The sequence below is a fragment of the Thamnophis sirtalis genome, unplaced genomic scaffold (assembly GCF_051295495.1).
Source record: "Thamnophis sirtalis isolate CommonGarterSnake01/CBP01778 unplaced genomic scaffold, rThaSir2_p1.2 scaffold_5, whole genome shotgun sequence".
NCBI classification, from domain to species: Eukaryota; Metazoa; Chordata; class Lepidosauria; order Squamata; family Natricidae; genus Thamnophis; species Thamnophis sirtalis.
In genome coordinates, this window is record NW_028261385.1 from 28,640,642 (window position 1) to 28,663,710 (window position 23,069).

The 23,069-nt window shown below is 36.9% G+C and overlaps 1 protein-coding gene across 8 annotated transcripts in view; it reads right to left on the bottom strand.

Moving 5' to 3' along the window:
* Positions 1 to 294: 294 nt before the first annotated feature.
* The window catches only part of MIER3 (MIER family member 3), a 29,061-nt gene continuing 6,286 nt past the window's right edge, over positions 295 to 23,069 (bottom strand). The window contains exons 1-13 of one of the 8 annotated variants that reach the window (XM_014056143.2): positions 22,086 to 22,113; positions 21,207 to 21,231; positions 17,594 to 17,739; positions 16,892 to 17,026; positions 14,547 to 14,667; positions 12,246 to 12,331; positions 11,795 to 11,867; positions 9,136 to 9,287; positions 8,237 to 8,318; positions 6,674 to 6,765; positions 4,434 to 4,561; positions 4,145 to 4,299; positions 295 to 4,066 (exon numbers count right to left, since the gene is read on the bottom strand). In XM_014056143.2, the coding sequence (XP_013911618.2) occupies positions 3,612 to 4,066; positions 4,145 to 4,299; positions 4,434 to 4,561; positions 6,674 to 6,765; positions 8,237 to 8,318; positions 9,136 to 9,287; positions 11,795 to 11,867; positions 12,246 to 12,331; positions 14,547 to 14,667; positions 16,892 to 17,026; positions 17,594 to 17,739; positions 21,207 to 21,231; positions 22,086 to 22,094 (1,659 nt within the window). In that variant the 5' untranslated portion in view covers positions 22,095 to 22,113 and the 3' untranslated portion in view covers positions 295 to 3,611. Of the gene's footprint in view, positions 4,067 to 4,144; positions 4,300 to 4,433; positions 4,562 to 6,673; positions 6,766 to 8,236; positions 8,319 to 9,135; positions 9,288 to 11,794; positions 11,868 to 12,245; positions 12,332 to 14,546; positions 14,668 to 16,891; positions 17,027 to 17,593; positions 17,740 to 19,586; positions 19,800 to 21,153; positions 21,339 to 21,699; positions 21,853 to 22,085; positions 22,114 to 23,069 lie in introns of those variants that run through there. The other 7 variants (XM_087715522.1, XM_087715521.1, XM_087715520.1 and 4 more) reach the window with 7 other exon arrangements.

Below are 23,069 nucleotides of genomic sequence, written 5' to 3' on the forward strand. Positions count from 1 at the left end.
AATTTATAAAATGTGATATAAGTAGCATAATAGAACCATCTAGTTCAGTAAGGAATGTTCCTTTCTATATGGAGATCCGTTGGAATATTGTTTTCAATTTCTTCTCGAAAACAGGTCATATTGATCCTTTTTGCAAATGGCACATTCTTTTCCCCATATTCTTTTCCATAGTAATAATACAGATTTTGTCATTCAGTTTCCTTTTGTCAGTTGCAAATGGAGTAATTGATAACTCATTTTAAAAATCTTTGTCCAAACATACTAAAGGGACAAATAATGTTGCAGGACGAAAACTTTCATAGAAGAAAAAAAGGTTTCCAGACATTTATTTCTGGAACTGTACACCAGGTATTAAAGTACAACAAATACAAAATAATGTTCAAAAAAAATAAGTGTTTATGTACAAATATTAAAACCAATGCGACCATAGCAACTTCCTCTTAAGCAGCAGATATTAGCACTGGTTGCGATTGTCACTAATTTATGAGAAAGGCGAAGCTATTTGAACCTAGCAATGATGGACGTGACTGATTTCTTAGAGGTGGACTGCCGTAAACTAGCCTGAAGCAATAACTAGAATACTCCCCCCCTTGGGAAATCGTAATCATGATTATTTGCACATTTAATTTCCCATTTATAGACACTGTGCTTGTAACACTGGGCGGTCTTCTAGTGGTTAGGCTATCCACTAATTTACATTCAGAGTTTGTTTTAATTAAATAGTATCACTAATGCACTACTGGATGTGAACTTAACATGGATCTGTTTGTTTGTTTCCAAAGAAAAACTGCACAAAAATCTAACAGTACAGAGTTCAATACTTCGGAGAATATAAAGCAGTCTGTAGGCAAGATTGGCCTGTCTATATAAAGAAGAAAAATGAACACTTAAAAAGCTATCAATGAGAGGATGAAATGGCTAACGAAAGTTGAAGTATTGCTCTATTGCAGCACCAGTTCCACATCCAAGTGAATCCAATGTTCTTTTGGAGTTCCTGTAAGCGATACCTCTACAAACTGCAGGTGCCCACCATGGATTTTTGGTTTGCACAAATGGATTGAGAGCAGGGGAGAACAGGGAATATACTCAGCAATGAACAAAGAAGTCATCACCGTTTGTTAGAAGAATTGTGCTTAACCTACAATGAATCAATGCAATGTAATTTTCACACGGCTGCAATTTAGCCAGCTTCATTCTGATTCAAACGCAATTCTTTTAATAAACAGTAACAATTTCTCCAGTAAAATGTTTAAAATAGAGAGAAACAGTATAAGTCCAGCTTTTAAAAGAAAAATTCAATAAATAGCTATTTTACATGAATAAAGTCATAGTGGTACAAATTTATGAATGTCACATCAAGCATGCACAAAATGTTACTATACACAGAAGTAGTCAGAAAATATTGAAATAGATATCTAAAAAGATATGCAGAATGTACATATTTACATAATCTTGCAAATTATTGCCTCATTTTAACAAGGAATTAAAAGTAAACATTACCAGCTAGCTAGCCAATAGGCTAAATTAGATCAGCAATTAAAAATCTATTAAAACTAGCCGGAATTCATTGTTCTCATACCATTTTTAGAATTTTGGTCAAAAGTCTTTATTAAATAACTAAAGTGTCCATTTAACTTGCTGACAATCAAAATTTTAGACGAGAAACTAGACTGTCTCGGTCTTCATTAAGACCCCAGCAATGCATAGATAAACTGAACATAGTACTGCATCAGTTGATGAGAATGGGTGTGTTCATTTAAGTGCAACTGGTATAAGCATTCATACATTTTGTGATGATGATTTTTATACACACCAGCCACTGGAAAAACCCATAAACATGAATGTGTAACAAAAGGAAAAAAAATACAGCGAGTATTTTACAAAATTAAATAAGATGTGTTGAATAAGGAAAAAACCCCACAAGATACAGCATTCAGCACAAATTACAGCAACAGGAAGCTGACAATTTGACTGAAAGTATTAGAATGTGACCCAAGGCCAAGGCTACCCATTTTTGTGTACTGCATTAGACTGACAAGTTTCAGGTGTATACTTTACAACAGATCACCATTAACAAATATACGTGGTAATTAAATTCCTAGAATGGTTAAAATGTGCTATTTGAGAAACTCAAAAACTTTTGATAGTGACTCCCAGCACTCTGCTGTTGCTCAAATTCAAGATGCTAACAGTCTGTAGAAATATTTTATACAACAACACCAGCATACCCACACCTGTGAAAATCATGGGAAAAGACCAGAATACAACAACACCAGCATACCTACACCCGTGAAAATCTTCGTAGATTTTCACGGGTGTAGGTATGGTGTTGTTGTATTCTGGTCTTTTCCCATGTAAGATTGAGATTGTCTTGGCAATGTCTCACTCGCTATCTTCAGCCCAAAACCCAGTCTGAAGATGGAGAGTGAGACCTCGCTGAAATGTTGCCAAGACAATCTCAATCTTACACGGGAAAAGACCAGAATACAACAAGACCAGCATATGTGTGTGTCTGTGTGTCAGTGTAACATTGGCAAGTTTTATAATTGATAACCAAAGTTTTAGTGAACTTTCACAAATCCTTCAACACAGAACAATCTTGTCAAAGATTTCTCTCTGGAATATTAATATACTTAAATCTGAATAATCCAGGAAGAAAACTACACTAATGGCTGAAAGTGATTCAAAGATCCATTGCACCATTCACCATCTATTAATCCAGAAATTTCATGCTATTTTGAACTGCCATGTTCTGAAGTAAAGACAAACCCCAATATGTAATTCATTAGTAGAGTGAGCAAATTGTATCATTCTTAGTAGCTTTAAGCAATGTTAAGATAATACTTGATGTTTTCAGATTCTATTTTTCAGAAGTATAGATATCCCCCACCCCAGCTCAAACACATCTTTTCAGCCAATACGTTAAAAAGTACACAAAACCTTTGGACAGTAAAAGCATTTTTGTGTAAGGTAGCTGTGGCCTGTGATGTTATAAGAGCATCTAAGCTTGTCCTCAGACTTTGCTCTTACTGTCTTTTGTGCTAGTATCCACCAAGATGAATCTGTTGTTTTGTAAACTGAAGTGCTCTGGCTTAATATCAGATGACACAAGCTTCAATTTAAAAATATCCTTGTGTAGTTGTGCAGTTTAAATTAAAGAAATGTCTCCCTGCTTTTGATTATTTTTTTTAAATGCTACATTAAGCAAGGATCAGAACTGGTACCTGTAAACAAATGTTATTCCACTGCATCCATTAGGGCAGAAGCAACCTAGAACAAAAACCCACTCTATTAAGTTCAGAACTTCTGTGCTGGTTTTGAGACAGCAGTCTCTCTACGGGTTTAAAAAGAAAGGAAGCAGAGCTTAAAGCTGTACCACATGGTTCTCTTAGTCCCGAACTCTGCTAGATATTATATGAAGTTTCCACATTTATGGATTGGAAAAAAAGTGAAATTATTCTTGATAAATCAAGATATAGTTCTGTACATAAAGACATCACTGATGTCATATAGTTCAAACTTCCAGTGAAAGACTAAGCAAACCTGATCAATTCATCAAGTTTACCACAAACTGCCAACAGTGTTCACTGTCTTTAATTTGCTGCTTGAATTCATTCTGAATGGAGGGCCGTGTGCTGGTGTAACGCATGGGCGCTGATAAAGCCATTTGTCTCATTTGCCGATAGACTGCTGAAGTCAGCTACCGAGACCGCCATTTTGGCACTAGTAATATGATGTGTATGATTCTCAAAATCAACAGCCAAGTTGTTCACCGAAACTTCATTCATGAAGGATTCTGGGACCGCAATTCCCATTTTCAATCTCTTGGCAGGCCTTTCCGATTCTTCACCGCACATGTTCATGGTGTTTAATTCAGAATGATAAAATCCAGTCTCAAATAAATTAAAACAATCACTTTCGCCATTACTAGGCAAGTTAAGCAAATCTTCTGTTACGACAGGCACATGATTAACTGCTGTTCGGGGCAAACTGTCCAGAGGTGGGAAGGCGTCTTCTGAGTTCACATCTGTAGAATGGCAGACTGTAGCTACGCTGTTGGTCAGTGCTAGAAGACAGAAAAAGATGTTATACAAGATGTAACCATTTCCCCGACCTATAGTCATACTAAGCTTTTCTAATTTACCTTTTAATTTACCTGTCAAATCATTGGCAGTGATTGAATTCAGGAGGCCTAGTTGTTGATCAGGAATGGGCTCTAGTCTATTATTTGATATTATGGCTGAAGAAACTGCACCACCTAAAGTTTCTGCTTCATCTACCAACCGATCCATGTAGTCCCTGCAAGAAAATGATCATAGAGAGGTTATTCAACAAAGTCCATTTGGAAAGCATAATGATGAACTACTATTAATTGTGGGAAATCCTAAATAAGATGTTAAGCACAAATGTTCTTCCAAAGTTTTTCAACTTACGTGACTCCAGGATGGTGGTTGTACCTCTTTTTTCCAAATCTTGTTTGTTGAGCAAAGTAATCATATCGTTCAGATTTCTTCCACATGTAATAAAATGCTACACATTCAGCAACTGTCCTGGTTCCCACCTAAAGACAGGGAAAAAAAATAGCCTTAATATTTGTGGAAAATTCTTATGGGGAAGGAGTCCAAATGATAAAATACTTGGCAAATTGTTAATACTTGGAAAAGTATAAATTACTAGTTTGATTCCAGTATGATAGTTCTGCAAATATCTTATCAGCTGTTAGCATAGAAACAGAGAATGAGTTTACTACAGGTAGTCCTCAACCTATGACCATTTGTTCAGCAGCTGTTCAAAAGGACTTATAAAAGTGCAGCACACTCCTGATTTCATGTGCAGTACACATGGGCTTCCCCTATGTACCCCCATTCTCCTTACCTTAAATTCTACCAACTTAAGACCCACAAGGTCACTTAACAACTGCAACTAGAAGAGCCAAGGGAGTAGTCATGATGCATCACTTAATGACTGCTTGCTCAGGCACTGAGATTCTGCTCTGAATTGTGACCATAAATTGAAGACTACCTGTAACTTAAAATGGCAGTTTTCTCTCCATGTATTTTAAGTTTGTTACAGCATGTTCTAATACAGTCTTTATCTTCTTCCTTAACCTGATGTTTTAATGGCTAACAGTAGAAACTACTCTCTTCTAAATATGGATTCATTTTACTCTGGTATTCATACATTTAATCTACTCATAACACACTAAGTGGCAAAATCAGAACAATTACCATCTTATTTAATTGAATAAAGCTGTAATTGTCCCTGACTATAGGGTTCAAGAAATTCCTACAGAGTGGTTTGGTGGTATGCACATACAATACAGAATTTTACAGTGCACAAATTACTAATAAAATCTACGTTTAAAAAAGCTTGACAGATAATTGGAATTTTGTCCAAAGCACTTAATTCTTATAAAAGCAATGCTAAGTGAAGGTGGAAATCTAAATTTTTAAATAATTATTTTATCTCTTAAAAATACTTTTAATAAACTTCATAGTTTTAAATATGATTCATTGGATATCTTTATAGATTTGGTTAAATCTCAGACTTCCAGAATTTGGATCAGAACGTTTATTCAATATTTGGAACACAAGCAGTTATTAACAATGTAGTGCTTTCTTTTCTTGTTTATATGATGTTATATACTGGCCATTTGTGGACACTCAAATGGTCAGGATATAATGTCATATAAAGAAGAAAAGAATGAAGATATCCAATGAACCATATTTAAAACTATGGAGACAGAGAGGGAGGGAGGGAGAGAAAGAGAGACAGAGAATGAATTTTTTTTATATAGATAACATCCAACTCCAAGAAACTCCACATTAGTAACTCCAGGAACACGAGCTCTGCCTCACCATGACCTGCAACTGGAACTGCTCATTTAGGTAGGAATGAAAGAGTACTTTTAATACCCAATTAAAAGTTGATTGATTGTCTGGGAGACAATCCAGAGGAATACAATAGTCAAGGATTGAATGTTACCAGAATCTAACTGGATCAAGAAAACATGGAAATCCCCAAACCTCTGAAAACTCTTTGGATCCATTAGGAGCTTACATAGACAAATCTAATGGATCAACTGCTCTTGCAAAGTCCAGAATGTTCATGATCCACAGTTGACAAGGAAGTGATCTAACCACATCAAAGGACAATTTCTTCAATATAATGAATGTTTTTGGAGTTGGTTTATTTATAACATTAATTTTCAAGGTCCTTTTAAAATGGCTATATTTCAAATGATACACTATCCATAATATACTTTCATTTTGTTAATCAGTTCTGCATAATAAAATTATTTTCAAAAAGCCTCAAGTGATAATGTTTGTAGGAAACAGTAAAACATGCTTATGAGTATAGCAGCTAGGTAAAATAGTTTATAAAGAGGCATGCTCATTTACTAGATGGGTAATTCAATTAATTATATACTTGTAAATTATAATCTCTATAAAAATTGTAAATCCCTTATTTACTCACTTGTATCCCCTTCGTTTGCCCTTTTTCCTTCCCTGTTTATTTCTCTAATATGTCTACAGTAATACACTGTAATTTTTTTTAAAAACCAAGTAACTGGTTGACAAAAATATGCCTTTTATGTTGTTTTACATATTCTGACCAACTACTCAAATGTTAACAACTTTATCATTTATAAATTATTTCTATACCTGCTCACCTTATCTTTTTGTATAAGATGAAAATCTTTCCCATATATCAGAAGTGCATGTTCAAAGTTTCTACATTCTTCTTCTGTCCAAGCGGTCATATCTTAAGATGGAGATTAAAGAGAGAAACTAGTGAGCATTTGATATTTTGACAAATCAGCAAGCATTTGGTCTCAACATTTGAAAAATAAAGAAAATCTTTTCAACAAACTAGACTGGTTCATGCAGCAATCTAAACCAGAATGTGGTTTTACTTGATTTTTGCTTACCTTGTGCTTGGAAGGTACTATGGTTTGTAAGCTGTAGTTTATCTTGGGCTATAGTGTGAACTTAGCCAATAATAGTAAGCCATAAGCAGAAATGATATTCCATCAATTCAGTGGTGGATTTCAAATTTTTTTAGAACCTCTTCTGTAGGTGTGGCCTGCTTTGTGGTAGTGGCTTGCCAGCCATGTGACTGGGTGGGAGTGGCTTGCCGGCCATGTGACTGGGTGGGTGTGGCCAACTTGTAAAATGTGGCGAAACTCACTTAACAACGCTCTTGCTTAGCAACCAAAATGTAGGTTCAGAAACTCTGGCATTTGAAGCACGCAAGTCTTAAAGCTGTCAAGTTACAAGACCCTTGCACCCCTAACCCTTTAGAAAAAAACCCCCAGGGGTGTTCAAACTTGACAGCTTTAAGTCTTGTGGACTTCAACTCCCAGAATTCCTCCTCTCGCTCTTCATCTTGATGATGTGCGGACTGGTGGGGGGAGGGAATTGGAACCGGTTCTAAACGGCACTGTAGATTTGTGGAACCTCTTCTATAGAAGAGGTTAGAACTGGCAGGAACCCACCCCTGCATCAATTGCAGCAGGAATTCAATAGGCAGGGAAAAACACTCACGGCTAATGATGAGGTCATGCATACATAACTATATATTTCATACAACTTCACTGTTTCAAGCATTCTTTCTTGTTATCTGACTAGTATTGCAACAATGATAAAGAATGGTGAATGTTTGTCTATAAAAGTGTAACCAGTGGTAAGATTCAACCGGTGTAACAACTGGTTTGCTGAGTGTGTGCTTTGCACACACATGCTTCACACGCGCCCAGTGCGTTTGAAAACAGCTCAAAAACTTACCCTTTACTGCAGCCCCAGTGAGTAAAACAGCTGAGGCTCGGCAATCCGCTCTGCCACGCCTATCAGCTGGGTTTCAAACAAAGGAAATATAGGATAGACTAGTGCAGGGGCAGGTGAGCAGGGTCAACTGATTGCCGGAACTACCGGTTCGCCTGAACCGGTCCGTACCAGCTGAATCCCAACCCTGAGTGTAACTGATTCTAGTTACTGATCAGAACTTTAACCTTATGCAACAGAATCTTCCAAGAGACTAGATGCCTTCTTTAGTTATCTAAGTATGTGGACTAGTCCAGCTGTTACTCTTGAATCACTCTGATTACTTTGCTGCAATTTGTTTTGGTATTACAAAAACATGAGGAACTGTATTGAATAACAGTCATCACAATCCAGGTCTGCACTTTTATGATTTAACATTATTGAACGTATAAACCTCTTGATAGAGGACTTACCCTGTGATGTCTTTCCATTTGAACAGTATTTCTCAATGGCTTCCTTTAGATTGTGGTTACACTTGAAGAGTTCATAGAGTGCCTAGTAGAGATTGCAATATTTCTTGTTTAACCAGTCAAAAGGAGCGTACACAATCCAGCAGCTGTAATCTCATGTCAGTCAAATGTTTCTATTACAAGGTTATCTAGCCACTTCAAATAAAACATTGTGCAGTGTAAATAGATACTAACTAAGTTGGATCAAAACCTCTTCCGACCATTAAATGCTGCTGATCCAGCAGAAAGATCTTAGTGGTAAAAGACTATGGAAGAAGCTTAGTGAACACTACTTTCTACACTGTTTTGGAGCTTCCTTCAATTCTCCAGAACAGACTGCCAGAGATCACTAAGAGAAGGTAAAATGGCAAAGTCTTCCTCCTGCAATCAATGAGATGTAAATGGAGTGACCAGGGTACGAGGGGCGAGAGATGCCCCATAGATAAAAGATAAATCAATGAATATAGTTTCCCCTTCATCCCTCTTCTGGGCAGAATCTCCTTGTATCTCCATTGTTTCAAAACAACAGCAGCAATAGCAAAGCACTTAGACTTATATACCGCTTCATAGTGCTTTATAGCACTCTCTAAGCCGTTTACAGCATATTCCCCCAGCAATCTGGGACCTCATCTGGGCAGCAAAAATGAACTAAATCCTTCTATAAACAAAGTAAATTTATCCTTTTACATACATTGTTTATGGACAAATGTTTTAAAGCCAAAGAATAAGATGTGATATACAGTAGGTATGAAATATATTAATTTTAAAAAATAGAAAAAAAAAGGAAACATTTGTTTTTGCATGCCTAAGCATAAAAAAAGAGTTCAATTGGCAAATTGTACAGAGATAAGATTAAAACATACCTGTTCATTGTCCCGGGTATGCACTCCATCAGGAATTCTGCCAATTATTTTTTCATTTCCAGTTCTTACAGAAGTTTCAAAAAGGTACTCTTTAACTTTATTTTCTGAAATAACATCAGGTTGCCAAAGTAGCTGGTCCTCATTTTCATATGCTATTAAGATATATTCAAATATTGATGAGACCAAGTGCCCAGTAATCCAGCAACCCCCAGCAATTCTTTGCACATATTACTGGAGAGTAATATATGCAAAGAAATATACAATTTATATCATTTATAACATTTTATGGCCTACACTCTGGCATGATAAAGATCCAGTTGTGATTTTCCTCTAGGGATATTTGTTGTCATATCTCTTCAATGTCTTTAAGGATACACACACTTGTTTTCTAAGGAGCTATATTATTATACAGATAGTCCTTGACTTATGACCACAATGGAGCCTAAAATTTCTGTTGTTAAGCGAGACATTAGTTAAGCGAATTTTGCCCCAATTTATGACCTTTCTTGGCACAGTTGTTAAGTGAATCACTACAGTTGATAAGTTAGTAACCCGGTTGTTAACTAAACCTGGCTTCCCTATTGACTTTGCTCGTCAGAGATTCGCAAAAGGTGTTCACAAGACCTTGGGACACTGCAATAGTCATAAATATGAACCATTGGCCAATCATCTGAATTTTGACCACATGATCATGGGGATGCTCTAAAGGTCATAACTTTCAGTCATAACTCACATTTTCAGTGCTGCTGTAACTTTGAACAGTCACTAAAGGAACCATAAGTCAACTGTAAGTCAAGAATTACCTGTACTCCTGCTATTTAGTATATATGTTACCACAAACTATTAAGATTTGTTTTTCAGAAATATCAACTGTAGCATCTTTAAAATTTAAAGTAAGATAATATGGTTAATAACATATTAAAAACAGCATTTTAAAAAATAACTATACAGTTTTTAATGCAAATGTTTAAGCATCTCATATTGTTGAAATCTGCATCTTTTTTTTTCTCTTACAGACTTTCTACTGTCAACTTAATACCGTGTTTCCCCGAAAATAAGACAGTGTCTTATTTTCTTTTGATCCCCGAAATAAGCATTTGGTCTTATTTTTGGGGAGGTCTTATTATTTTTGAGTGCAGGAGACAATGAGCGTGGTCACCTCATGGCTGTTGCTGTGTTGCAATATTTTCAGAGAGGGCTTATTTCTGAGGGAGGGCTTATTTTAGCACATGCGCTCAAAAGCCCAATTGAACTTATTATTCAGGGAGGTCTTATTTTCAGGAAAACATGGTATTAGATTATTATAATGAATAATTACCAACTATTTAAGTTGACAGTAGAAAGTCTGCCACAAGATTATCTAAAATAAGAGAACAATGTAAGCACGAACAATTGATTATATAGGAAGAAAAATTTGATGCAATTATTTTCTATGCAATTCACCCCCTTGTTTCCTCCCCAGCTCTGCAGCAGCAACTTCCTGCTGTCTTCCCCACTGACTTTGGTTGTTGAAAGCCAGCAGAAAGCTGAGAGGAGAAGCTTGCTTAATGTTCGACAATTCTAATTTAACAACAGCAATAGGGATTGCAGATATTGTCATTGCTAAGGGATGCAGCCATGTGACATCATGCTTTATGACTGCATCACTTAGCAACAGAAATTCCAATCTCAAATGCCATTGTAATTTGAGGACTGCCTGTAGTCCAATGTATGTGAAAGACAACTGTAAGGGTGTGATTGAAATGCTAATATTTAATCTATGAACAGTCCAGAAAGCCTCGGATTTTAATCATCTCCAAATACCATTAACAGTTAGCTAAATAAATGGAATTATAATTGCTGCCTTTTTATTGATAAGAATGTTCAGTCTTATAAAGAAGAGCTTTATTCTCATTTATAGTATAGCAATAGCACTTAGACTTATATACCGCTTCACAGTGCTTTACAGCCCTCTCTAAACGGTTTACAGAGTCAGCATGTATTTTCCATATTTATCTAATATTTTAAATTGTGTACTCCCCTATATTCCCATTCATCAGATAGAGGTCAAGGAGAGCATGAAATGGGACCTGTGACTGACTAAAGATGTTAAAGTAGTAATCATGTCTGAATAAATTAAAATTTCAATTAGCAGATCCCAGATGCAGCAAACTGCATTTCTACCCAGATAACTCCTGAAATGGGATGTACAAGTCTATTGCATCTGTAGTAATCCAGACACAGCAGTTAAATTTATCTTAATTTACCACATTTATGGTGATTTATAACTTGTATGTAATAAGATTACACATGATATAAATTAATATCTCATTTGCAACATCTATGTAATCACACCATTATATAGATGACAAACACAATCATATCCTTTCACATTTAATAGATACTTGGAAGTAACAGATACCCCTCTCCTCAACAGGCCTGTTAAAATGTGGTCACTGTAATTCTTAGCAATTTTTGAATATGTATAGTACTCTGTAGCATACTTCATTTAAACACTCAAAAACAATTCATAAATTAAGTTCAAGATAACTCAACCAAATATTCCATGTCTCACGATCTTGAACTCAAATCTGTTTATGTTTTAATTTTTATTTTAATTAATAATATATTTTAAACAATTATTTTAAAAGCTAACAATTTAGTAAAAAGTATTAATTACCTTTTTCATCATTGCAACTTTTGCCTAAGAAAGGTGGTATTTCAGCCTGGTATTGTAAACCAATCATTATTTCCTGAAAAAAAATAGAATGTGGTACTGTAAACATACATATCTCATTATGATGATATATATTTGTGAACCAAAAAGATCAGGATTCAAATACTGTTTTTTTTCTCAAGATCCATACCCATAAATATTTCCAGGCTCATACTGGGATCACAACAAAATTCTCCTTTAGCAACAATACACTCAGGCAGATCTCATACTCTTTAGGTTACAGTTGAAATGGGGAAGTAAAACACTTTCAAAGGCAAATACAATTTGGGAGACTTTGAGACCTGCAATAAATGTAATTCTACAACATACATGTTGATATCAGACTTTACATACTTTAAGTCTATAGAACACATACAAAAATTTATATATTACTATAAATCATTTTAAGAATTACCTTTCGCAAATCTTCAGATGAATTACCGGTATCTACTTCCACATCTTCACCATCAGATTCTTTATCACCATCACAGATAGTGTTTGCTTTTTACAATAGAAAAGGAGTGTTAACAGACAACTATTTTAATATTTTTAATGTAATACTGAAATAAAACATCTCTATCAAATCACGTCCAACTTCTGTACATGTTCCGATGTTCAATGCTAAGTTCTTTATTTCATAGCTACATTTTTGTATCATTCCAATCAGATGACTGTGAATGATGGAAACACAGAAGAGGCCCTTGTCTGAGCTCAAAACATCTGTTTATGTCTCTACACACTTCCAAAATTGCTTTAAAAGCATCAAAATACTTTCAGGGTAGTGAGAACCCTTTTGGAAAAGGAAACATTTTGCAAACCCCTAATTCCTACACCATAGAATTATACATTTGACTGTAAGCAAAATTGCAAGCCCTGTCCTTCCCAACCTTATATATGCTTTAGCAAATCAATACCTAAAAACTCCAGAGTAAAATAACTAATAACAAATATTCATTCCACTTACATTTCTATCTATCAAGTTATAGGGTCACCTAACTTGCAGAAATGTAACTCTAGGCAGTTCACAATGGTAGAAACAAAATCACAGCATTCCAATCACAAATTACTTGGGGCATACCAACATGCACTCCACCTATCAGAATGAATTCATGTAATTCATGTAATATCCTAGCCCTAACATTCTGGCTAAACAATACTTTTAATAGCAATCTTACATTTCTAAATTACATTTACTTTACAGTTTCATCACATTCTCTAAGATTTGTTTCTTTCCAGGTACAATTGCTTACTTTTGTCAAAGTCTGGATGTGCAGAACCAAGTGAGATGAATGGGTTTACAGAGACAATGTGATCTGGGATTGTACAACCCAAATAAGTGATTAATGTACCCAGAGATAAGCTGTGATGCTGCCTATTCTTAAGGAATATATTAGCCATATTAGACGAATTGTGTCTAATATTTCTTAGGAAATGATGTTGAGAACATGGTATGGACTGTTAGAGAAGATCCTAAAGAAAGCTCTTGTCTAGCTCTTTTAAACAGGATTCAAGCTCAGTCAGAGATTAGAAATAGCATTGACTGCTTTGTTGGTTGGCTTTCATCAAGACTGGTAGGGGAAATGCAGACCTACTGGCTGCATTCAATAGTGCCAAGCTTGGTATCTGAGATTTGAAACTAATTCCACTTCTGAGTGGGCAATTCTAGTCAGTAGTCTTGAGACAAAGCAACTATAGTTCCTGAATGTGGAATATCAGACCTCAATTGTCACCTCATATGTTGTTTAATATCCATATGAAATCATCAGAATAGATCCTTTTTTGCTTTAAGATGAGGTGTCATTAATATGCTGTTAATACCCAAATTATATACTGTCAATCCAGGTCATGTAAAAGATGATCTGGATGTTTTGAATCAGAATATGGAGACTGCAATACTGTAATAATTGGAATACTGCATTCAGTTTTGGTCGCCACGATGTAGAAAAGATGCGGAGACTCTAGAAAGAGTGCAGTGAAGAGCAACAAAGATGATTAGGGGACTGGACACTAAAACATATGAAGAACAGTTGCAGGAACTGGGTATGTCTAGTTTAATGAAAAGAAGAACTAGTGGAGAAATGATAGCAATGTTCCAATATCTCAGGGGTTGCCACAAAGAAGAGGGAGTCAAACTATTTTCCAAGGCACCTGAGGGTAGAATAAGAAGAAATGGGTGGAAACTAATCAAGGAGAGAAGCAACTTAGAACTGAAGAGAAATTTCCTAACAGTTAGAACAATTAATCAATGGAACAGCTTGCCTCCAGAAGTTGTGAATGCCCCAACACTGGAAGTCTTTAAGAAGATGTTGGATAGCCATTGTCTGAAACGATATAGGGTTTCCTGCCTAGGCAGGGGGTTGGACTAGAAGACCTCCAAGGTCCCTTCTAACTCTGCTATTGCATTGTATTGTAAAGGACTGAAATTGGATGAAAAAACAGAGAAAAGTTCAGTTGATATTCATTTGTAAACAGCATGGTTTTCTTGTCACAGAACTATTGGTTACCATAGATAGGATCATAATTCTCCAAAGGAGTAGTTCTTTCCTTTTGATTAGCTTCACTCTGGACCATGTTAGAACCCTGCCAATGAAATTCTTAACTTTATTTTTACATGCAACAAATCCAGCAGAATTTGTTCTTCAAACCAAAACAAAATGACTAACAGTCTCTCTAATTTTAAAATAGCTAATTTGGGATACTGATTATATTTCCTTACATCTTAAAGGCCGAGGAAAAAAATCTGTTGTTTCATGTGAAGTAACCGATGGTGTCAAATCATCAGCAGAAGACTGTGTTTCTTCATCATCTCCTGACAAAAGGTCTTTGGCTATTTCCTCCTATAATCAAAAGAATCAATCATTAGTATCATTCATGTCTCGAAGAATTAACTAATAAAGCTGAGTTCTGATTCAACAACAATCCGGGGGGAGGGGGGGGGAAGCAATTCAGTATGATTTTTCACCTTGAGGTGCCATATTGAAATTAACACATTAATTGAAATAGGACAGAAGTCCCTAATATGCCTTATCCCTCATTCAAAACCCTCTAACAAACTCTGTCTCCAGATGAGAAAAGTGGAAAAAAATATGTGTAATGCTGTTTGATTACAGTAGTGTGCTATTGTATACTAGTGCACTAAATGGATGAGGAGAGATGAACTGGATTCAGTGATTAATGTGTCTGTTCTCCAATCACGTAATGCTACATTCAGATTACATTGGTTTTCTTGATCTGTGAAGAAAAAACTTGAAAGAGAACCTTAGTTCAACTACTTGCCTATTTACCATATTTTTCGGAGTATAAGATGCACTGGAGTATAAGACACACCAAGGTTTTGAAGAGGCAATTTTTTAAAAAAAAAAAAGTTTTGCACTCTACAAACTCCCCAAAACGGCCCATGTTTCACGAAAACAGGGCCCCTTTTTTCACAAAAAGGGCATGAATAGCCTTTAGGAGGCTTGTAGAGTGATCCGGGGGAGGGGGGAGCGGGTGTGGCCAAAAATAAGCCAAAAACAGCCCATTTTTGTGAAAATGAACCCATTTTTTGTCCAAAAAAGGGCATGGATAGCCTTTAGGTGGCTTATATAGTGCTCCTGGGGCCTGAGGGGGGGGGGGATTGCACTCTGCAGACCTCCCAAAGCCTCTGCATGCCTTGTGTTTTGCACAAAAAAGGCATGCAGAGGTTTGGGAGGCTTGTGGAGTCTCTGGGAGCTGGGGGGGGGCAAAAATGAGCAAAAACGACCTGTTTTTTGCTTGATTTTGTCCTCCCATGCCCCCAGGAGCATTTTGCAAGCCTCCCAAACCCTCTGCACATCCACTTTTGCAAATGGGGTGGGGGTTTTATGGGCCACAAATGCTGTATTCAGTGTATTAGACGCACCCAGATTCCCCCCCCCTTTTCTTGAGGGAAAAAGGTGCCTCTTACACTCTGAAAAATATGGTATTTCCTGTCTATTTTTAGAAACTGCAAGAATTGTTAAGGTTGTGAGGCTGGTTTAAGGACTATACTTTTTATGTAAAATAAAAGTATCAGTGAATTAACCTTCCCCCCCCCCCCACCGACACTTTAAATAACAATCAGCTCCAAATCAATTATAGCCAATTTTTGTCATCACTCTTTTCCTTTGGGCAAAATCTACTTTTGAGTAAAATGTCACGTAACTATCTCAATCTAGAATCCTTTTCACTACAAATGTTTATTACCTTTTGCTTCAAAACAAAATAAATATGGGCATTTTTATAAAGTTAGAAAGTAAAGTTTCATTTGAAATTCTTTCCTCTAATCCATAATATTTTTTTTATTCTTTATCTCTTTATAGCTATTGAACTTTTCTGTGAATTTCATCCTGTTCTAGTTATGTTTTAAGGAAGCTACTTTTAAGAAATCATTCAAAACTCCGCATTAATTTCTATTAAATACCTGCTTCCACCATATAGAATACTTTAATTTCCCTGAAAATTTTACTTCTCTTTCTCTCTCTCTGTATGTTTGTGTGCAGGTAGATAGGTAAGTAGGTAGGGTAGGTAGGTGGATAGATGGATAGACAGACAGATAGACAAGACACTTTAAATACATTTATATACATATGTACATTTTTGTTAGCTAATGGACAGTTGGAACACCAGTTTCCCAAACAATATTTAAAAACCTGCTTTTAACTTTTTCTTGTTTTACAAAAAGAAAAGAAAAACCTTATACAAAATAACAACTAATGTACTTGCCATATTGTATCCTACTAGAAGTTTACATCAAAGCTGTAATAACTGTGCACTGGTAATACATTTTTAAAACTTTACAGTAATACAGATATATCCATTCTTCATTTTAAATTCTGCTATTCTACTTAAAACTAGGCTTGTTCACATACTTGTCCCACCGTTTTTGCGGAAATGGCAAAATTTCGACGGGTTGAATAACAACCCACTGAAATTTAAGGAATAATCAATGTCAGATTCATGGTCAGATAATAAAAGAATGTAATCTCTCAGTGAAATGAAGTCATGGTAATAATAGAAGCTAGGAATCTCCTGCATTTTAGGGCAACATATAAACTTACTTACTTTATCCAAAGTCATGTCTGGAAGCTCATCTGCAAGTTCGCTTGGGGAACTATCTGCGCTGGAACTTGCTATAACAGGAATGGTAGATTCATAGCCATAGAATGCTAGCAAATCTTCTAATGGCATGCTTCCTTCCTGAGTTTTTTAAAATAAATAAACAAAGAGAAAATAGATTGCCATTTGTAGAAGACAATATAATTTTGCACACATGTTGAGGAACAAAGTAGCTTAAATAATTAAAAAGAAATTATGCTATTGGTAAAAATATTTATTAACGCTTCATTGTTTATTGAAAGTGATAATCCCCTTAACAATTTGAACTATTAATTTACAATCTAGCGTGCATCATTAAAATTGAAATACAAAGTATTCTCTTAACAAACAAGAGAGCTGAAGGCAGTGCCACAAAGCAATCAATGTTTCATTACATGCAAATTATATAATAATTAGATTTATCTTTGGAGCTAATACTTCATTCCAAAAAGAAGTCGTACTAACATTACTTTCCCTCATTTATATTGCTAATGTAAATAGGTTTTCCAGTTATTTTTAAAATAGCATTTCCCAGAAATTATTTTTTGAACTGATTTATATCACTATAGTGGTGTACATAGTTGCCACAAAAGTTGTAGAATGCAGCACTCTCAAACGATGTTTAAGAACAAACCTCTAGATGCATTCTTTCGGGAGGGGGAGTCTTACCTTTTCTAAGTCTTCAATCTCAGAACTGAAATTTTTGCCTTCATCCATCATTTCTTCCTCTTCCAGAGTTCTTTCATCATCATAATCATGTACCAACATTTCAGCTGTAGGGTCAAAGTCATGATCCTCAGAAGATAAAGAGCCAACTATAAAAAGATAATTTGAATCTCTTTAGCAAAAGGTACCAATATCTTAAATTTTACATTACCAAAATTCAACAATTAAATGCCCCAAACAAGCATGTATCAACCATGGCATGAATTTTAAGCACGGCTGTAGATTCTGCAGAGTAAATCTAATACAATATTAGATTAATGCTTCTTATTTTAAAACAATTCTATAGGAGTAGGAAGGGAGTTCCTTGGAGCAAACACATTCAACGGGCATAGTAGAATGATTTCATTACAGCTTTTGTCAAAAGCACTAAAATTGAAATAATCATATTTGCACTTATACTGTACTAGTATTAGCTACACCAGTCCTAAACCCACTGTAGCTATACAATGTAGCTATTATTTTCATAGCTACTCGATTTTGATTTCATGGATTACTGAATGTGCTGAAACCGTTATAAGCATAATAGTTTGCATGTGAAAGCTCACAGAATCTGTTATCAGGAAAATAGCACTATTTCAGAATGCTAAAAAATGAAGAGATGGTTCAAATTCTAAAGCTAATACATTTTGAGGGAAGACCTAAAGCTACCTAAAAATTTTAGAACTGGTTTCTACAACTCATTGTGTTTATAGAACCGTCTCAGTACAAAGCATTATTTTTTAGACCCTGAATTGCTAGGAATTCTGGAAGATGTTGCTCCAATGGCTTCAGAATATCCCTTTGGGAAGATGGTTATAGACTGTTTTGCAGATTTAGAAAAACATATTTTGACAATGAATGGCAATTTTTAAATCATGCATATTGGCAGGTAGAAATACCTAGCTGATTATGGATGATTTTGACAAAGATAAGCAGAGTTTATACTTGGATGGGAAACCACCAAGAAAGCTCAAGACTGTAAGCTAGAGAAGAAGGTTGAAAAATGTCAGGAAAAAAGGCAATAGCAACCAAATTCCATCCTGTTGCCAGGAATGTAGCATGGATGGGCTCTTATAACCCTCAGGAGTCAGCTGGACTCGGGTGAATCTTTGATTTTTGTTTTTAGTACGTTGGAAGTTAACAGAATGCCTTCAAATTATACATTTCCATTAAAGAAAAGTATTTGCACTTGGACATAAAATGTATGTTATTTACCCGAAACTGTCAAAATTAACCATATAAACAAGCTGTAATTTTCAGTAATGTACATAAAATATAAAACAGCTTATTTTATTTTTGGAATGTTCTTTCTTTGAAAATGATTATGTATGGCACTTAACAGTTGTTTATTCAAATTAATAAAATATGTTCAATCATGATAGAAATGATTATGACAAAAATGTGACATTTAATAATCAAATTTCAAGAGTTTAAGCATTATAAAGTGCCTTTATTCTTGATTGAAAACATAAAATTAATGCAATCAATCATGCTTAACTTTAGCTGATTTTGCTCACTGTTTTTTTAAAATGATTCTTAGAATGAATATTAATCTTAAATAACATTTATACTGTAAATAAGATGGAAAAATCTTAAGTTACAATAAAATTGGATCATTATTATAAAGTTAATATAAACCTATGCCTGCCTTTATCAGAGCAAACCATAATGATTTCATGAAGCTTACTCCCTAAAAAAGTGATATTACAGTTCCAAAGATGAAATTTAAAGGAAGGGGAGTAAACATGGGTATCATGTGTCACTTCCTCAGTCTGCTAAATGGATGATAACAAGGCTACCGTCAAGCAGATGTAGCTGATTGGCTTGATCTACAGGGCCATTTTGGGAAATAAACCAGCTTTGGATTCAGAGAATCCAAGACTGATTTTAGACAAATGGCCAACATTTGGAACACAGCAACAGATCTATCACATTGTTTTTGCAAGGCTGTGCTTACTGTTGTGAGCCATCGTGGGGACCTTATCAATCCAATCAGGTGGATTTACTTCTGAAAAACATGGTGATCAAGTTAAAAAAGCTGGAATTTTCAACTCATTTCCCATAAAGAAAGTCCTATTGAACTGTAGTGAACTTACTTCCAAATAAGCATACTTAGTATCATACTTAGCAAGTGGAGGGAATCTTACCCATCCAAACTTGTGCCAGACATCAGATTTCTAGTGTAGCACTGCACTATAGTTACATTAGAAAGATGTTTTACCATTTTTTTAAAAAAATGTATTTGAGATACTTTTGAAATGGTTTTATATTTACATATTACATGTATTATTAAATATATATATTTAAGGAAGAAGACCTTGATAACATAGTTCTACTCAGAATTTATCCTAAATTCAAAGGGGCTAATTTCAAAATTATACCCAGAAACATTGTCAAATTAGTTAATATTTTAAAATATAATGTACTGTGTAACAAGTTGATCAAAAGCATGTTATAAGACGCTTCATACATTTTATATGTTGTAATTATCTGATAGTTTAATTTTGATTTTATTACAAGTTAATACATTGCACTTTATTTTCACTGACAAAAATAACTTCGCTTTTATTTCTCATAAAGTTATATTTCTATTTAGTTCATTAACATCCTGTAAAGAAAGACATTAATATTATTGCTTAAAACTAAAGAAGCATTATGATCAAGGATGAATGCTTCAAAATGCAATGGAACTTTCCTTAAGGCAATATACACAATTAAGGAATACATACAATCTATTCTAGCCAGGAATGGTTGGGTCCCATTATCATCAATGAAACTTACTTCCAAATACGATTATACTTGCTTTTATTTTCCTTTGAAGGAACAGCATATATTAGCTGAGCATCCCACTATTCCTGCAACTTTGTTCCCTAAACATACTCCAAAGAGTTGACAGAACTTCTGGAAGAGGATTGGGGAAGTATATAGGGTTGAAGGACACACAAAAATGACAAATTTCTACTAAGTGAACAGAAAACTGCTAATCAGTTCTCATTCCCTACTTTTATTGTATTATTTTTCTTTGTACCAATAAAATAATGCACTGTTAGAGGGTCTAAAGCCCATATTAACAATCTTATAGTAAGTCCAATTTACTTCTGAAAATATGGTAATCAAGACTGTGATTTTCACTTATGTTGCAAAATACAAATTAATGAAAATGGTTTACTTCCAAATAAGCATGCTTCATATCATGCTTAATAAAATAGCAGGAGGTCTGCAGATCACTGAAGCAACATACATTTTTATTCAGCAATTTTTTAAATTGAAGCTTCTTGCATATTCAATAAATGTTTGGAAAATCAAACAGAACAATTTGAAACTGATCACAAGAATTTCTATAGGGCAGAATGCCTCTGCAAAGAGCTTCATACTTTCAATAAGAACCAAACAGGTGATTTTAGGATAAAACAACTGAGCATGAACTACAGACAATGAAGAAGGAAGTAATCATTTTAACATCATCAAGAAAACACATAAAACATCTTTGATAGATGTGCCTGTACTCGGGCCCTTAGCCGTACCCAAAAGCTTCCCACTGCTGGAATCACAGAAGAAGGAACTGAACAGGACAAACCTGGGCTCGAACTCCCAAAGGAAGCCTGGAACAAGCAATGAGAGAGGGAGGGGGAAAAATAGATTACAAATAGCTTGGCCAGAGAGACTTGGAAAAAGTGGTCTTATAAAAGGGAAATGTTAAGGCAACCCCTCCTAATTATTCAATCTCTCTTTCTCTTAGACAAACACACTTCCCCATCTTTCCTCCCCCCCATTTCTCCCTCTAACTTCTTTCTTTCCCCTCCTTCGCCTCTCAGCATCCCTCCATCGCTTCCCCCCCCACCCGCACCCCCACCGCTCCCTCTTCTCGCCTCCCTTTTCCTCCGCATTCAGCCCCCAAGTTGTCTCTCTCCCTCCAACCTTCCTCTTTTCCCAACTCCTCCGCCTCGTCCCCGACGCGAGACCCGGGCCTTGACACTCGTCCCATCCCGGCAGGGCCCGCCCGAGAGGTGACAGGGGCAGCTTAAGAAGGAGAGACCAAAAGATCCGGGCTGCCCGTCGGAGAATCTCACCGCTCCGTCGCCTCCCTCCTCATCTCACCCCAGCCAAACCGTCTCCATCCCGGATTCCGACCCGCCGCGGAACCGGAGAAAAGAGACCTCTCCGCTCCCGGCCCCGGGACTGTGGGTGGAGACCGGTAGAGCGCTCAGCAGACAGCTATAGGCAGACGGACCGACGGACGGACGGAGGCAGCCGCGGCCTAGTCGCTTAGGCTGCGCTTCTCCGCTTCAAGTAGCCTGAGGAGCCCCCAGCCGCCCCCCAAGACCTCTTTGCTAGGGCTCCGACCCCCGGGAGGGAGTTATGGGGGTGCCGGAGCGGCCTGAAGGGGCCGCCCTGCCGCGAAATTCGACCAGGAACCGGCCGGACCCCAGCGCCCCTACCCGCTTTCCCCACTCACCTCCGCCATATTGGGAGCGCTCGGGCTGAGCAGCAGCGATGCGCCAAATGCCCGGATGGGGCCGCTAAGCCAATGGCAGCCCGGCCGGGACTGGGGCTACAGCCGGGTGGGGAAGGAGCGGGGAAGAAAGCGGCCTCTCTGCCTTGCCGGGCGGCGGGGTAGAGGCGGAGAAAAGGGCGCCGATGCTCCGTCCATCCTGCCGGAGACTTTGGCTACGCCGCAGCCCCGGAGGAACGCCGGGAGGAAGGAAAGGAAAGGGGAAGGTGGATGGGAACTCCCCGCTCGCAGTCCGGCCATGGGGATGAAGCCTTCGCCTCATTCGCGAAGTTTGATGGGACCTCTCTTAAGCGCCGGGATAAAAGAACCGCGGCAGCGGGAGGGAAGGGTTCCCACGGGACTAGTCCACCTGGTCGGGCAGGCACGGTAGTTCGAGCACCGCGCTAAAAACGCCTGGCCGCGATTTGCTTAGATAGCAGCACCGAGTAGCTGCAGCGACAACAGTTGGAAGGGGCCGTTTGGGCCGTCGCCACTAGCCGCCTGGCCACTGTGGGGTTCCCCACATTATAGGTCTCCGACAGACGCCTGAACGCCGCCTCTAGTTGAGGCGAGGATCTCTGGGAAAGCGGTGCTAACTCGCAATGTTTTCCAAGCATCTCCCGAGCCTACTGGTAACGCGTTCGTCCATCCCAGTGTCGCTACTAAACCAATCGCGCTGTGGCTGAGGATGATGCCAGACGCTCAGCCATTAATTCTTGGCTACAGACTTCGAGAAGAGAGAGGGTTTGGCCACAGGGATCCCTGGGTTCACCAATCTAACAAGTTTTTAAAAGTTAATTTCCAGCTTTTTTTTATTACGGTTGCTTCACTGATGGGACTTTTACCAGAAAAGTAGGGGTCATCATTTTCCACTTAGAACCCTCTTGTATTTTCCCCATTCGTATTTTTCCCCACAAAAAAATTATTAAGAAATAATAGAATAGATGC